General features: G+C 35.2%; 1 protein-coding gene across 4 annotated transcripts in view; it reads right to left on the minus strand.

Moving 5' to 3' along the window:
- The window catches only part of COL12A1 (collagen type XII alpha 1 chain), a 125,303-nt gene that overhangs the window by 16,593 nt on the left and 92,642 nt on the right, over nt 1-16,068 (minus strand). For all 4 annotated transcript variants that reach the window (XM_049895654.1, XM_049895645.1, XM_049895672.1 and 1 more), the window contains 8 exons: nt 13,107-13,249; nt 12,748-12,857; nt 8,189-8,338; nt 5,909-5,986; nt 4,027-4,113; nt 2,564-2,617; nt 1,394-1,489; nt 101-154 (listed from right to left, as the gene is read on the minus strand). In XM_049895654.1, the coding sequence (XP_049751611.1) occupies nt 101-154; nt 1,394-1,489; nt 2,564-2,617; nt 4,027-4,113; nt 5,909-5,986; nt 8,189-8,338; nt 12,748-12,857; nt 13,107-13,249 (772 nt within the window). The remainder of the gene's footprint in view (nt 1-100; nt 155-1,393; nt 1,490-2,563; nt 2,618-4,026; nt 4,114-5,908; nt 5,987-8,188; nt 8,339-12,747; nt 12,858-13,106; nt 13,250-16,068) is intronic.

Raw genomic sequence — 16,068 nt, forward strand, 5'->3', positions numbered from 1 at the left:
CAGGCTTCTGCTTTGCTGATTGACTTTGGTTCACCTTTTGAGGCAATGTTTTAAATACACTTGACAAGTGAAAAAACAGGCAACTTTAAGAGCAACTCACTGTTCGGCCTGGAAGTCCTGGCTCTCCAGCATCACCTTTCATTCCTTGGCGACCCTAGAACAAGCAACGGGGAGACAGTGCTCAGGCATCTTACAGAGATTAAGTGAAAAAGAAAGACATGAGTCATTTATGACATCTTCATCACTTCATAAATCCAGTGATGAGCATGTAAGGGTATTTTAGAAGGGAGATGAATGAGTACAAAACATTTTTTTTTTTTTTTGGATGGATGCTCACTTTTTAAACTGCAAATGCTATATTGCAATTTTCACTTAATGTTATGGGATAATTTTATATAGCTATGACAGAATATAGCTACCTTTGAAAAACCATAATTTAGGGCTTTTCATAGAAATAAAATTTGAGAAAAAACTTTATAGCCTGAATTCAGTACTGAACATCAATAGAAGGATATTCAATGAAATATTGTAAGAAAACAAGACAATTTTGGTCTTTATAACTACATACTTGAAGACACCATTACAAAAGCAAAGCTGAATTACTTAAAACTGACAAATTTAGTAGTTGTGGTTGTTGAGAAAAGGTAAAACCCCTAAAGCTACCTTTTGAATAGAAGAACTTGAAAATAGATACATTCAAACCTTTTAAGAAGGGAAGCCCGTTCCTTCACACATCTCATTTCTACCTCTATCTGATATCAATAGTTTTCCTTTCCTCTAAATGCCAAAACAATCTATCTGTCCTCTACTATGTCTTCTCAAAATGGAATTTAGGCTTAAATTTGAAAACTGTGCATTTGTGTCCTTATTCATATACTAATTTGTTTTATACTAAGGTAGAGAAAAAAGTTAGTAGTTATAAATAAAATATGAGTCTTAATGTAGAAAATACTTTTTATAACTTCAGAGTAGAATTCAGAACAAAAAGAAAACATTTATTAAAAAAATCTTTTAAAAAGAAAAAAGGACATAGGTAAACTAATACAAGTTTGTCTTGAGATCATAAATATTACAAAAGGACTCCAGGGCTACCATGGGTTGAAAGCAGTTCCAAAGCTTTCAGGATGTTGAGGAACATATGCGTTACTTATTTAAAAAAAAAAAAGGTCAAATAAGTGGCAGTAATCTTTCCACACAGTGTTTCTCTGAGTTATATATTATTACATATACTATTTATATATATGAAATTATTATAAGAAGTCATCTCAATGACTAACCTTGTTGAGATTTCCGAGAAAACATCTAAATTCTACAAAATATAGTAGAAAATGTTCCAATTAAACTCAGTGTTAATTCACCATCATTCTTTAAGACAGAAATCCTTTGTACTTACTTGCTCTCCTGGAATAGAGAGTCCGTTGGGTCCCTGAGGACCTGGAGGACCTTGGGGGCCTGGAGGACCTGTATCTCCACGAGGACCAGGGGGCCCCTAAAAATGCACAAGGGCGAGATAACCACAAAGTAAATGTAATGCTTTTCTAGTGCTAACACCCCCTCGGTAACTTATCTTCATAACTCTAAGACACCAATCATAGCATCTTTGTGAACAATGTTAGAGATCTAGGCATCTATACAAGTACATATTAATATAATTCCTTTCTTCCCTTTAAAAAAAAAAAAAAAGAACAGTTGGAAAGTGCAACGAATTCCCAAAGAGCACTTAAATTTCCATGAAAGTCCTAATAGATGTAGATTTTTAAAAGAAGTAAAATATATTGAATATATATCAAAGCTCTAGTTTCACTGAATTTGATTTATTTTAAGCTAGTCCTGATTTTTCTTAGGCTCGGGATCACTTCTGTGACTGAATTATACATGAATCGAGCAAGCAGAGGACAGACATCACTGACAGAGTGCTCAGTGCTGGAGCTCCTTTGCGGTATATCTTGGTGGTCAGGTCACAAACTTAAGAGTCAGACAGACCTGGGTGAGCATTCCAGACTCACCCTTTACTAACTGGGTTAGCTTCTTATTAGTGATGTTATGACAAAAATGACACATTATCTTCATAAAATATTTCTCCAAGAAGCTTAGGTTGTTTTACTGAAGACCAGCATGGAACTGCTAGAAGGGGCTGGTGACCTCCTAAATAAATGCATGCGTGATGGCTTAGCTCTTTCTCTGAGGCAGGTGAATAAACGGCTGAACTGTTCTCAACCAGTGACAGCTTTCTAGCAGGACACCACTCCCTGTGGGGTCTGCTGATGGACAGCTAGGTCACCGCCTCCATTTTCCCATGTTCCGACTGAGCCCTCAAGGTTCTTCTGCAGGTGTCCCATGTGTAATTCCTATAGCTGTGAGATGCAGTGTATGTATTTCTTTCTCTGGCTAGTCTAATCCATCATTTTGACATCCAAAGACAAGACAAGAGGTAATTGTTTTACCTAAGGCACACAAAACTTGAATTAACTTGTTCAAGGTCACATATCCCCTTGGTGGAAATTTGAACAACTAGACTTCAACACAGAGATGAAAATTTAAATGCACTCTAAAATATACTTACAATTGCCCCACTGATACCTCTTTCACCTCTGGGACCTTTGGCACCAGGTCCTCCCTAAAATACATAGCAAGAGCACATTTTAGTGTGAACATAAGGGAAGTATGAAGATGCTGATATATAAAAAATGCTTCAAGAAGCAATGTATTCTCCTAACAATATTTCTATAGCTGCATGCAAAATTTTTAAGTATTTCATGTAAATATGTAGGAAAAGAGACTCTCAAAAACTCAGTGCATTTTAAGTGTCTGATTTTTACATTCTGAACTTTACTTACTGTTCACAATTTTTTAACAATTTTGAGGTTTATTGGAAAAAGCAAACATTAATTGAATACAGTAAAGAGAGAAATCTGTTTTGGAACTAAGTGAATTGTATCATTCAGGGAAAACAATATGCAAAAAGAAGGATGTCTTAATCTCTCATAACCTCAGAACGTGTACTGAGGTAAGAGAAAATCAGAGACCACTGAAATATGACAGTGATATCCAATAATGTTATCTCACAACTAGAGAAAAAATCCCTACTTTCAAAACCATCTAAGTTACAGTAATATAATTTTATGACTACAAGTTTAAGTCAGGTAAGTCACTGTGAATAAAAAATAAGTGATAGTAATTCTAGTGATATTTTAATTCTGTGTATAAGGAGTTGGTTTGTAATTAACATAAAATCAATCTGTATTATTTGTTATGACCCAAGTATAGCAAAATTGGTGTTCTGAAAATCCCCAAGCTGTTGCTATGTCAATTACCCATTTCCTTAGAAGAAGAGACCAGTGGGGCTTAGTGCTGTCACTGCCATCCAGCACAACTGGCCCACGTCAGATGTGGGATTGACCAATCCAGAGATTCCACATTGACCAAAGGGGTCTACCACTGCAAGATTTAATGCTTTGGCTTGCATTTTCTTGGCCCCCCTCACTCCATGAACAGACCATGTCTTACATTCAAATTATTACAAAATTCAGTATTTTACTCAGGTTCTATGACACCATCACATATGTAAAACTACCCTCTTTATTTGTTATTGTAAGGATATGTCTGCTACATAAGGTACACCTCTCAGGTCCTAAACAAGTCTTCATGGGTCAGCCTCTCAACTGTGGCTCCATAACATACTTACCAGAAGTCTTCAGGAGATGTAAGGAATTTTCAAAATCATAGAAGTGCAGATGGAAATCTATGTTTACATCTCTAAGAGAAAAACTCTTAAAAACTAGCTGATACCACCATTTCTTTGTGCCTGGAGGAGTGTGTTCAAACACCAAATAAAATTTTCTTTTTGATTTTATTCCATTTCAGATCTCTAAACATACTACAAAAATGGTCTGCAAATTAGCTTGCTCTGTCCTAGAAGGCATGGAAAACTAGAAGCATTTTATGAACTCCATACTGGCAAAAGGATGGTAACCTGAAAAATTTCAAAAAAAAAAAAAAAGTAGAGGGACTATGTCGTTTCCTTACTGCAGGGCCTGGTGGTCCTGGAGGTCCAACACTGTCCTGTGTACATGTGCAAGCATTTGGAAGAGCGGGACATTTTGCTTCATCTCTCTGAAATTTGAAAAAAATATTTACACATGAATTTAGGGGGAAAATGACTTTCCATCTCCCACCTTCACATATCTTATATATACACAAAAAAATCAGTTTCCCAACTTGAAGAAATAATTCCTAGTTATCGTTACAAATAGTCTTATATTCAAACGTGCTTTGTTCCTTTATGCCTCCATTTCATCTTTTACATTAGGAAGCTTCATATGACAAAGAAATGTTTACGATACCACCAGGACCACTGGTAATTTCCAATTTTCTCTAATCCAGTGTTAAAGAAACTCTGTGTATCTTAGATTCGACTCCCATTTCATTCAGAATAAAATGTAAGATCATTTGTATGGCTTCCATGGCCCTACAAGATCTGCAAACCATCATATGGCTTCCCTCCTCATCTCATTACCTATGATATTCACCCTTGGCTTTTACTCTGCTGCAGCCCCACTGATCTACTTTCTGTTTTTCAAGTATTCAGAGCATACTCTTGCCTTACGGCTTTGCATTTACAGCTCCCGGTGGCTAGAATGCCCTTCCTCCATGTTGTTGACTTCCTTACTTCATTCAGGCCCCTGCTTATGTCACTTTATCACTTAGGGCTCAGGGTGCCCACCATCGTTCTCTATCCCCTTGCCCTGACTTGTTTCTCATGGTAGGGCTTTTCATTTTATCACACAGCATGTACGTATTGGGTCATAATTTCTCTCCCCTGCCCCTGATTTAAATATTCATTTTTTCAGTGTTATAACCCTAACTCTCAGAATAATGCCTTGCTTGTTATAAACCCATTGCCATCGTGTTGATTCCGAATCATGGCAACCATGTGCTACAGAGTAGAACTACTTCATGGGGTTTTCTTGGCTGTAATCTTAATGGGAGCAGATTGCCAAGCCTTTCTTTTCTGTTACCACTGGGTGGGTCTGAACTACCAATCATTTGTGTCACCTAGGGACCTCCCTTGTTTGTGATAGGTGCTCAATAAATATAAGTGGACTAAATAATGTACAAGGAGCCCTGGTCATACAGTGGTTAAACACTTGGCTGCTAACTGAAAGGTCAGTAGTTTGAACCCAACAGCTGCTCCTCGAGAAGAAGATGTGGCAGTCTGCTTTTGTAAAGATTACAGCCTTGGAAGCCCTATGAGGCAATTCTACTCTGTCCTGTAGGGTCACTATGAGTCAGCATCGACTCGATAGCAACAGGTTTTTGTTTTTTGGGTTTTTTTTTTTTTTTTTTTTTTGGTAAACAATACATAGACATCCTGTGGATGTATGCAGTTCTTTTGTTTCCAGAAGCTTCAAAGCCATCACTAGTATTCCTTTTGCTAAGTATTACCACTGACACAGACTCTATGGGGGACAGCCATCATCTCAAATATGGTTATTTCTACCATTTCAAAAACAGTATATATCCAGAGAAGCGATGGTTAATTCTGTAAAATGTTGATATTTTAACATTTTACATGCTCCTCCAAGCAATAGGAGGGCTTTGCAGTAGGTGTGTTTATCAAACACGCTGACTCAGCAGGACATCTTTGGCTATGAGTGACCATTCTGACCCTTTGGAAGAATTTCTGGATACAGTCTTGTGCATTCCCAGCTTGTGAGAAAGGGATTGCAGAGACTTTGGCATGCGCTGTGGTAGCTGATGAGAACACACATATTGTGTGTCCCTTACCTCCACCCTGGAGATGCAGCTGCTGAGTGCTTGCTACTTCCTCTCCCAGATCGTTGCATCACAAGAGTTCCCTACTGGGGACTAATTAAACAATGACAGCATTCAGTTCCACTTTACTTACCCTGGAGGGAATATCACAGCATCTGTCTCTACTGGTCCACACCGGGCTGCAGACAATGTCAAAATTCTGGATTTGGAACTGCAAACAACCAACAGCAACATCAGCTAAAGATGCATGGAAAACATTTTTATATTAAAGTTTCCTCATATTAACTTTTGCCAACTTCTCGCATAGATTTTCTCAAGGGTGCAAACCCTAGAGAACAATGTAGTCCTTACTTCATAAGGCAAGAACTTAAAAACCTATTTCTAAGAGAAAGATAATCAAGCAAAATGCATATGTGAAATTCCCACTGCTAATTCACTTCCTTGGCTAAAATTAAATTTTTTATTTAAAGGAATTTTTTAATTTTTTTTATTTAAATGAACTTGAAAACGACACATTTACATCAACTTCGAAGAGTTCACCCTCGTAGAAAAGTAACATTAAAAAAACCATTTCTCACTTATTCTAAAATTCTTATTGTCGTTAGGTGCGGATAAGTCTAATTTTACTCATAATGACCCCATGTGACAGAGTAGAACTGCCCCATAGTGTTTTCTGGGCTGTAATCTCTATGGAAACAGATCACCAGTTCTTTCTCACAGAGTCACTGGGTACATTCGAACCACCAACCTTTTGGTTAGTAGCCCAGCTCTTAACCATTGTGCCACCAAAGGTCCTTACTTGAAAATTAACATTCTTCTTTTCAGAAATTCTTTCCTAGAGGTTGACTGCTAACTTTTCTGGTGGCTTTCAGCTTAACTATTTAAATATAGCATATACCTTCTGTTATGGATTGAACTGTATCCCCTAAAAATATGTCTTGAAGTCCTAACCCATATACCTGTAAAAATTCCAAACCAAATCAAACCCATTGCCATTGAGTCAATTCCAACTCAAAGCAACTCTATAGGATAGAGTAGGATTTCCAAGGAGTGGCTGGTGGATTCAAACTGCTGACCTTTTCGTTAGCAGCCAAATGTCTAACCATTGCGCTACCAAGGCTCCCTGTAAAAATTACCCCGCTTCAAAATAGAGATTTTCTTTCGTTATATTAATGAAATCATACCAGAGTAGGGTAGGTCCTAAACCTTCATTTGTAAGTGGTGTCTTATAAAAACAGCAGAATAGACCCAGCAACACACATAGAGGTGAGGCAGGCACCATGTGAAGATCATCTATAAGCAAAGGAACACCATGGATTGCCTGCCAGCAGTCCCAAGAAATTAGGAGAGAAGCAAGCCCACAGAAGGAAATCATATGGCCAAGACTATGATTTGGGCTTTAGCCTCCAGAACTGTGAGAAAATAAATTTCAGTTCTTTAAGGACACCCACTTGTGGTATTTCTGTTACAGAACAAGAGCAAACTAAGATATTGCCTTTCTACAGTTTAAAAATAAAGCTTTTTTAATAATAAAAAGAAAAAGGTTGTTTGGATAGTCATTCTTTTAAAAATCTTTTACACTATTTAGGCAACGAATCCAATATTCAATGAAAAGCCACAATTTCCATCACAAATACATTAAATTTTCATTAATTATTCCTCTACTGCAGAATAAAAGTTTCACTTTTGGGTCTAGGAAAAGGGAATCCTGTCCTTGGAAGAAAGCAAAATTAAATAATGCCAGTTTGAAAAAACAATAAAAGCTGAAAATGTTACATAAAGGTTAGCTTTGCTTTTAAAACAATATGTCTATTGGTTTACATTTAATATGGACTGAATTAGCCTGGTATGGTGAAACATTTAGATTTAAAAATTTACCAGTAAACCGCATTGTAAACAGGGTGGGCATGCTCGTGCCTCAAAGTTAAGCCTATAGAAATGTGCACGTGAGGACTACAGCCAGCTGCCCAGCTACACTGATCTTTCTGAGACAGACAGGCGGGAGACTCCTCTCTGAGGAAACACAGGCTCTAATGACACTCACAGCTAGTGTCCACACTTAATGTCCTGATTGCACAAAGTTATACTAGCAGTTACTATCTTTGAAGAATAAAAGATAATAGAGGAATTAGTTTAGGCTTCACTGGCTATCTTGGCAACCATCATGCTGAGTTCTCCAGTGTGACCCTGTTTCAGGATGGCTACGTGTTCTTTGGTGCCTTGACATCTTATTTTGTTTCTACCAGTAACCCACATTATTATGTTCTGTCAGTAGTATATTTTCTCAGTGTAATTTTTCTAATGCTTCAATTGGACCAAGAAATTTGACATTTTAAAACTCACTGAGTTACTTAGAAAATACCACTTCAAGCTTAACTCAAGGTATCAAGAAAAGTGAAAATGTGTTACATACTGTGGCTGATTTCCTCTCTCCTTTAAGCAGTTTTCCAAGAATTTCATAACCATCAGTTGTGATATTTCCAGCTTCCTTAATGTCTTTTTCTATAATTTCGTAGCAGTCAATGTAAATCTTAACACTTTTTGAGGTCACTACGATATGAATCTAAAAAAGATAATTTGTTTCCATTATAAAGTTTCTACAAAAAGAAAAAACAGGCTAATTTCTGCATATCTTGGATCACAGATGAAGAAATGTGTTTTTTAAGCCATTCTCATCCCAAATCAAGAGTCTTGGACTAAAATCCAAGAGCCAGGTTACAATGTCAATGATGTTATTTATTAACAATATGAAGTGAGACAAGCCACTTAACCTCTCTGGGTCTCCGTTCCTTCATCCACATACTCAGGCATAATTTCTTATTTCTCCACTACACACTCTTACTGAGATGACCAGAAAGGATATAGTATATGAAATGATGTAAACTATAAAGAACTATTCAAATAAAGAGGTTATTAAATCATTTATATATTTTTACACTCAGTACAAAAAAGTCTTGAACATTTTCCGCTGACTTTGCTAAATTTGCTCATTTTTAGTTAATTATTTTCCAGTCTCAGCCAAAAAGAACTTGCACTCCGTATAAAATACTTAACAAAGTAAAGAACTAGCACATGTCTTCTATAGAGATTCAACCCTGGAAATCAACAGAATTCAGGATTCAATGTCCTTTTAAGGAAAGAAACTTCTGTTGATTTATTTTTGTCTGATACTGAAGACATTCAGAATCTGAAGAAATCTGTTAGTATAGATAATTAATAAAACATCTGTATTTCAACAATGTGAGGAATGGCTGTGGGTAATCCTTGAGTTTATAGTTATGCTCATAGTTTCCACTTATCACAGCAAAAAATGCTCAAGTAAGCACTTGACGATTACTTTACAAATTTGGCTCCAAGTTAAAAGGAACAAAGATCCCCTTAAACGTGCTGAGTCAATAAGCATAAGAATAATTGCTAGAGATTTTTTAAACAGTAAATATTTTCCTACATGGAATTACCACCAAAACATTAGTACATCCATAACCAAATAAACAAATCTATTGCCATGGAGTCAATTCCAACTCATAACAACACTACAGGACAGAGTAGTACTGCCTCATAGGGTTTCCAATGAGCGGGTGGTGGATTTGAACTGCCGACCTTCTGGTTAGCAGCCATAGCATTTAACCACTGCGCCACCAGGGCTCCTAGTGCATCGGTAAGCGGTAAATATGAATTATATATTGCTTTTGTTTTAAAGTGCTATTCAACTTATGAAAAATAAAGAAATTTTAAATCTCCCTAGGGCAATTATGTAATATTAAATTCAAGTAAAACAACATACAAGCATACCTAGACTATGCATTATTTAGTAAGAACTAAAACTTATTCATTGATACTTATATAAACAATCACAAAAGCAAAAATTCACAAAGTATTTGAAAGACCATAACCCAAAAACCAAAAGACTATAGTATCCAGAAGAATCATTTCAAAATCAAAACTGTTTTAATCTGTGTCAAAATTATTCCAAATACACTTGTTGTGTGCTAACCATGAAGCTGCCCATCCTAAAAACATATTTTGCGACAATTTCTTGAATGTGTCTAATTGCATTTTAAACACATGCTAAATGACATTTCAGCATGGGCTCTTCAGCTATACCATTGCCCCAAGTATTTAGTGTAACCAAACTATTTCCTAACTGCCAAACATTGTTGGTCATAGACCAGTAGAGCCAAATAATGACCTTTTTGTCACTCATCTCCTTCCTAGGCTCTGCCATTCCATAAAACTTTATTTTTCACCTATTCCAGTTGCTCCCTTTATTATAAACTTCTCATCTAAACCTATGTCATCTGTTACAATGGAAGAGACACACACACACATACACAAAAAACCTACCAGAGAAGCCACATGAAATAATAAATGTAAAAAAAAAAATTTTTTTTTTTTTTTATTCCCTCCTTAAGCTTTTTTAGCCCACTCCTCTCTAAGAGCTCCTCTCTGAGAGTACTATTTGTTCTCATCCCAAGCACTGAAGAACTTCAGTTCAGGAATTAGATGGAAATGAAAGAAGAGTGCTTGAATCCTTGGATCAGTAAAGAATGTAAATAGCTGATAGTGATTGAATTTGGTACTTGAATTGATGGCTTAAATGGGAATGGGTTAGAAGAATGGGGTAGAGGAATAGAGGAGGGAAAGAACATAGTGAAGAGGGGGAGGAGTAACTAAAAATATGAAAAATATTATGATAAAGGAAAGTAGAGAATTTGAGGAGAAAAAAGAGAGTGTATGGGAAGAAAAGGAGGAGAAGAAAGGCCTGACCTGACCTGTTGCTGTTGAGTCAATTCCTACTCCTAGTGACCCTACAGGACAAAGTTGAACTGCCCCATAGAGTTTCCAAGGAGCAACTGGTGGATTTGAACTTTTTTTTTTTTTTTTGGTTAGCAGCCAAGTTCTTAACCACTACGCCACCAGAGCTCCACCACATAAAGCCTAAGAACACAAATACCTCTCCGAAAGGTAAATGGCATGCAGAAGAGAATATAAAAAAATCATTATTATTATTATCTTGACTGTAATAAGAACAGGTAGCTGTATCAGGAAGGAACAGGGAAAGTAAATTTTAAAAGTCATAGAAAAAAATATGATGAAATATAGAAGAAATAAAACCAAAACCAAACATGCTGCCGTCAAGTCGATTCCGACTCACAGCGACCCTGTAGAACAGAGTAGAACTGCCCCATAGGGTTTCCAAGGAGTGCCTGGTGGATTTGAACTGCCAAACTTTTGGTTAGCAGCTCTGGCTTTTAACTACTGCACCACCAGGGTTTCCATAGAAGACATAGCAGGCGAAAAAAAGAATTCTTTATTACGTTTCCTAATTTGAGATATTTGTTATGCTACAAGACACAAATAAAATTCTAACCTAATTTTTGTGTCCTATCAGACACTGGGTTTGTTTTTTGTTTTGTTTTTTTTTTAATAAAAAGAATACAATAAAAACTAATGATGCCGCTAGAGACTTCTGCAAAATACCGCCTTTCCAGACTCAAATAAAACTAAACATTCCATGAAAATTGGAAATTAAGAAATAATAGTTACTAAATGGTTATTAGTTGATTAGTAGATGATTAGATTCTCAATATCATCCGTGGCTACGAAAGGAAAAGAAAAATAGTCCTTCTACAAGATACCCAATATAAGTTCAACAGGTCTATCAATGAACCATAAAAGTTCGTGAAAACTTTGCCAGATTCAACATCTCTTATCAGATAAGGAACAGTGGAAGCCAACAGCATTCACCAAAACTAGAATTTGCTTTCCCAGTGAGGCATTTATTTTACTGCAGTTTACCAAGAAAGTCTGTAAATTATTAAATATATATACTATTGTATTCAGATATCTTTTTTTTTTCCTTCATTTTATTTTTGGTTCTCACTAATGTGTACAATGAAGCTTCTTAGAGCTCATGAAAACAGTCCCTGGGCATCTTTATTAAGAATCTGATTCATGAATAAGAAAAACACTCTGGAAGAAACCAAGATTTCTCAGGAGCAGAAGCAGCAAGAAATTCTCATCATTCTTCAGTTTTCACACGAGGGTAAGACTGAACTGGAAATATTCATCTTTATTGTATGGAGGCTAATCGTTCTGAATGTCATACTAGAGAAATTTTAGACCATTGGTGCAACAAGTGTTATTCCTGTTGACTTAATCCAATGGATGGATGAAGAAGTACCAAAAAACGTCCCTGCCTAACCTAGATTTTTTTTGTCATTTCCAATGCTTCCAACTTCAGTACTTGTATTCATCACCTAATCATCCTTTAGAAACCTGAAAGAAAGTCTACTATCCTCCTCTGGATGTTGACGTACAAAATATTAATTATGATCACCAAGAGTAGATAATCCCCTAAGAACTCATCTGACAACTTTTAATAAGATACATAGAAAATTCATAAATATGTTCATATAAAAGCTAATCTCATTAACATTTATCTTAATTGTTTTAGAAGATTTTGATAACTTTTAAACTGTTAAATATGTTTATTCTACACATCACCGGAATTTTTGTAATTTTCCAATAAACAAGCAAGCAGGAAAGCTTACTGTGCTCTATAAAATTTAAAAAAAAGAATGTTTTTTAAATTAAAATACAACTCACTAAAAAAAAAAGACTTTACAACTAAATGGCATAAAGTTCCATAAATAAAATAGTAGGTAGAAAACAATAGGTGTACAATATTGTGTATACTTTATGGTTCAAATTTTTAAAAGACATAAGCATTAAAAATATATCAAAATGTTAATAGTAGTTATCTCTTGATTATCAGAATTATGCTTTTGTTTTACATTTTCTTCTTTGATTTAATCAAATTCTCTAAAATAAGATTCTATTTTTAAAAGATACAGCTATGGTTTGACAATTTAACATGACATTTTAAATAATAATAAAAGAAGTTAATTTTAATTTTTAAGTAATATTCTGTTTTCTAGAAAGAAGATTCACATAATCTTATGTTTTTACCTTATGAAAACTTCCATAAAATAATGTCTTCACTTCATCTGTGTCAAATGTTATAGTTTGCACCTCGCCTCTTGTATCCTTGTTAAAGAATGATAATGTCTTGCTAGAAGCTGTAGTCAACATAAAATTGTTACTAAATCATATGCATGGTATAGTTTTATTGAAAGTATTAGCAAATAATTGTTGCTGGGGAGAATTATAAAAAATCAATAATTTCAGTTAGAAAAAAACATAATTAGAATACTTATTGATTTACATACATCCAGTAAATAAATTCAGAAGGTTCTTAAAAAGAAAAGGGAAGAACATAACTAAAAATATGTATGCATGTGCCATAAAGTAAGATTAAAAATCCTTACGATCCACAATCACTCCAACTTGTGGCTTGTAGTCTCTGTCTGTGATTTGCCAAATTGCAAAAGGGTCATTAGGGGTTTCAGGGAGAAGTCTGAACAATAATATAATCGTGTATGAAGGAGGGAGTCCATTGGGGTGTAGGTCTCTGTTGGATAAAACAAACAGATTAGATAGATAGACAGACAGACAGACAGACAGACAGATTAGATAGATAGACAGATTAGACAGATGATAGATGATAGATAGATAGATAGATAGATAGATAGATAGATGATAGATAGATAGATAGATAGATAGATAGATAGATAGATAGATAGATAGATAGATAGATAGATAGATAGATAGATAGATAGATAGATGATTGATAGATAGATAGATGATAGATGATAGATAGATAGATAGATAGATAGATAGATAGATAGATAGATAGATAGATAGATAGATAGATAGATAGATAGATAGATAGATAGATAGATAGATAGATAGATAGATAGATAGATAGATAGATAGATAGATAGATAGATAGATAGATAGATAGATAGATAGATAGATAGATAGATAGATAGATAGATAGATAGATAGATAGATAGATAGATAGATAGATAGATAGATAGATAGATAGATAGATGATAGATGATAGATAGATAGATGATAGATGATAGATAGATAGATAGATAGATAGATAGATAGATAGATAGATAGATAGATAGATAGATAGATAGATAGATAGATAGATAGATAGATAGATAGATAGATAGATAGATAGATAGATAGATAGATAGATAGATAGATAGATAGATAGATAGATGATAGATTAGATAGACAGGTAGAGAGAGAGAGAGGTAGAGAGACAGATAGATGATAGGTAGATAGGTAGATGATAGATGATAGGTAGGTAGGTAGATAGACAGATATGGATTTCTCATTAGAAATAGAGAATATTTTAAATTTGGGGGCCAGAGATTCATTATGGTTGGTATCAGAAAATATTTAGATAATCTGGCCCTGGATTAGAAAGCAAAACAGGAAACACATCAGAACAAACACTATACTAAAGGCCCATTATATAGTACTCATAGATTATTTTATGAATCTCATAAAGTCACAAAAGTCTGAGAAATTACCAAATGTCCTTTTATCCTACTGTTAATAACTAATTTTTTCTAGACACGTAGAAAATTATAAAATCACAAAATAATTTTAGAGTGATAAATACTAAAACTATGGATGTTGTTTAAACAGACTGAATTTTACTAAATATTCTTAATATCCAGTATCACAGGTATGAGATTTTAGGTAAAGCAGCTTAACGTTTTAATTTCTCCCTCTTTATCTCTAATGGAGTCCTGGTGGTGCGAGGGTTAGGTGCTTAGCTGCTAATCAAAAGGTCAGCAGTTCAAATCCACCAGCCACTCCATGGAAACCCCGTGGAGCAATTCTACTCTGTCCTATAGAGTCGCTAAAAGTCAGAATCAACTCAACAGCAATGGGTTTTGTTTTGTTTGTTTATCTCTAACAGTTTTTACACTTCCAAACTTCCCCTGAAATCAAATAAATCAAATAACCCCTAGAAGCTCACATATTCTCAAAAACAAAAACAATAATAAATGTTAAAACCATGTCCATGTGCAAACGTTTAATGATAATAAAGGGATATGATTCAATTAGAAGGAAGTGTTTCTTGGCTCTAAGACTGTTAGACAAAAAATGTGGTCCCATGTGTCCTTCCAGAGCTTAGGCTATGATTGTTCTGGGGGAGTCTTTGAAGCAGAATTAATGGTTTTCTGTCTGAGACTATTTAATAACTTTCTCCCTGAAGGTAGGAAATGGGGATAATCAACTCTTGGACTAAAAAGGACTATTCCTTCACAAACTTTGGCAGAGGCACAGAATGTCTCCTGAGGTTCCATGTCTTAGTACCACAAAGAAAGTCCTCTGATGTATAATTCTGTCTTGCTTCTTAAAACATATGCTCTGGGCAAGCTAACATGGTACCTTGTATTTGTCCAAGAACCTACAATGTTAATATTCTGTGTTAAAAATAATATTTTTTCATGTTAGTTCATCTCTCACCTAGCCCATTTTCTTCCTTCCTCAGTTAACTAGTGTCTGTGAAAAAAAATGATAGTTGCATTTACGCTTCTTTCCTTCCAACCACAAATTCTCATTTTTGAGAAGGCAACAGGCGGTCATGAGTCAAAAGGTAGGGATCATATCTTCAGGTATCTGAAAGAGTTAAATTCTGAGTATTGTGGTTTATTGAAAAACCTAAAACTGTGAACCAATGAGGTTCACCATAAAAGAGTAAGGAACTTAAGAGTGTGGCTGAACTGCAACAATATGATCCATACGTCCTTAAAAGGAGTTAGCTCTGGTTTTAATCTAAATTTTCCACCAGCTTACCCAGAGCATTTCAAATTTCAGACATCATTTTCTGCCCCGGCCCTAAGTTCCTGAAAGCTTAATTTCTTCTTGTTATTTTCTCTCTTTAAGTTGTCAAACACATTATTAGTTTTCATTCTAATGAATAAAAAAATACATATTTTGGTTATAGTACCCAAATGCAAACTTTCGTGAAATGAAATAACAACATCCAGAGCTGCCCAACAGATTAGAGCGTTGACCAATGAAAACTAATGGCTGCTTGTCCCATCATGAACAAGCAAAACTACCACAGCCTTTAGTCTTCTGGAGAGCTGAAACTCTAAAAATGATGCCTGCTGTTATTCTGCATTTATTTTTCTGCACCCCAGGGAGAAACGTTCACTATAACAAGTTGGCTTCCTGTTTAAACAGCCTCCCTCAGAAGAAGCATAACTACAATCCTAGTCTTAAATTCAAAGGGTGGGTAATCAATAATACTGTAGTACCAGATGAGATTCTTGGCTCTGAGCATGATGAGGCTTAAGACCTTATAGAAGACGCTTAGCTTCTCTAGGCAACTGTATTTAAAGAAACCCGACT

This window comes from Elephas maximus, chromosome 1, assembly GCF_024166365.1.
Source record: "Elephas maximus indicus isolate mEleMax1 chromosome 1, mEleMax1 primary haplotype, whole genome shotgun sequence".
NCBI classification, from domain to species: Eukaryota; Metazoa; Chordata; class Mammalia; order Proboscidea; family Elephantidae; genus Elephas; species Elephas maximus.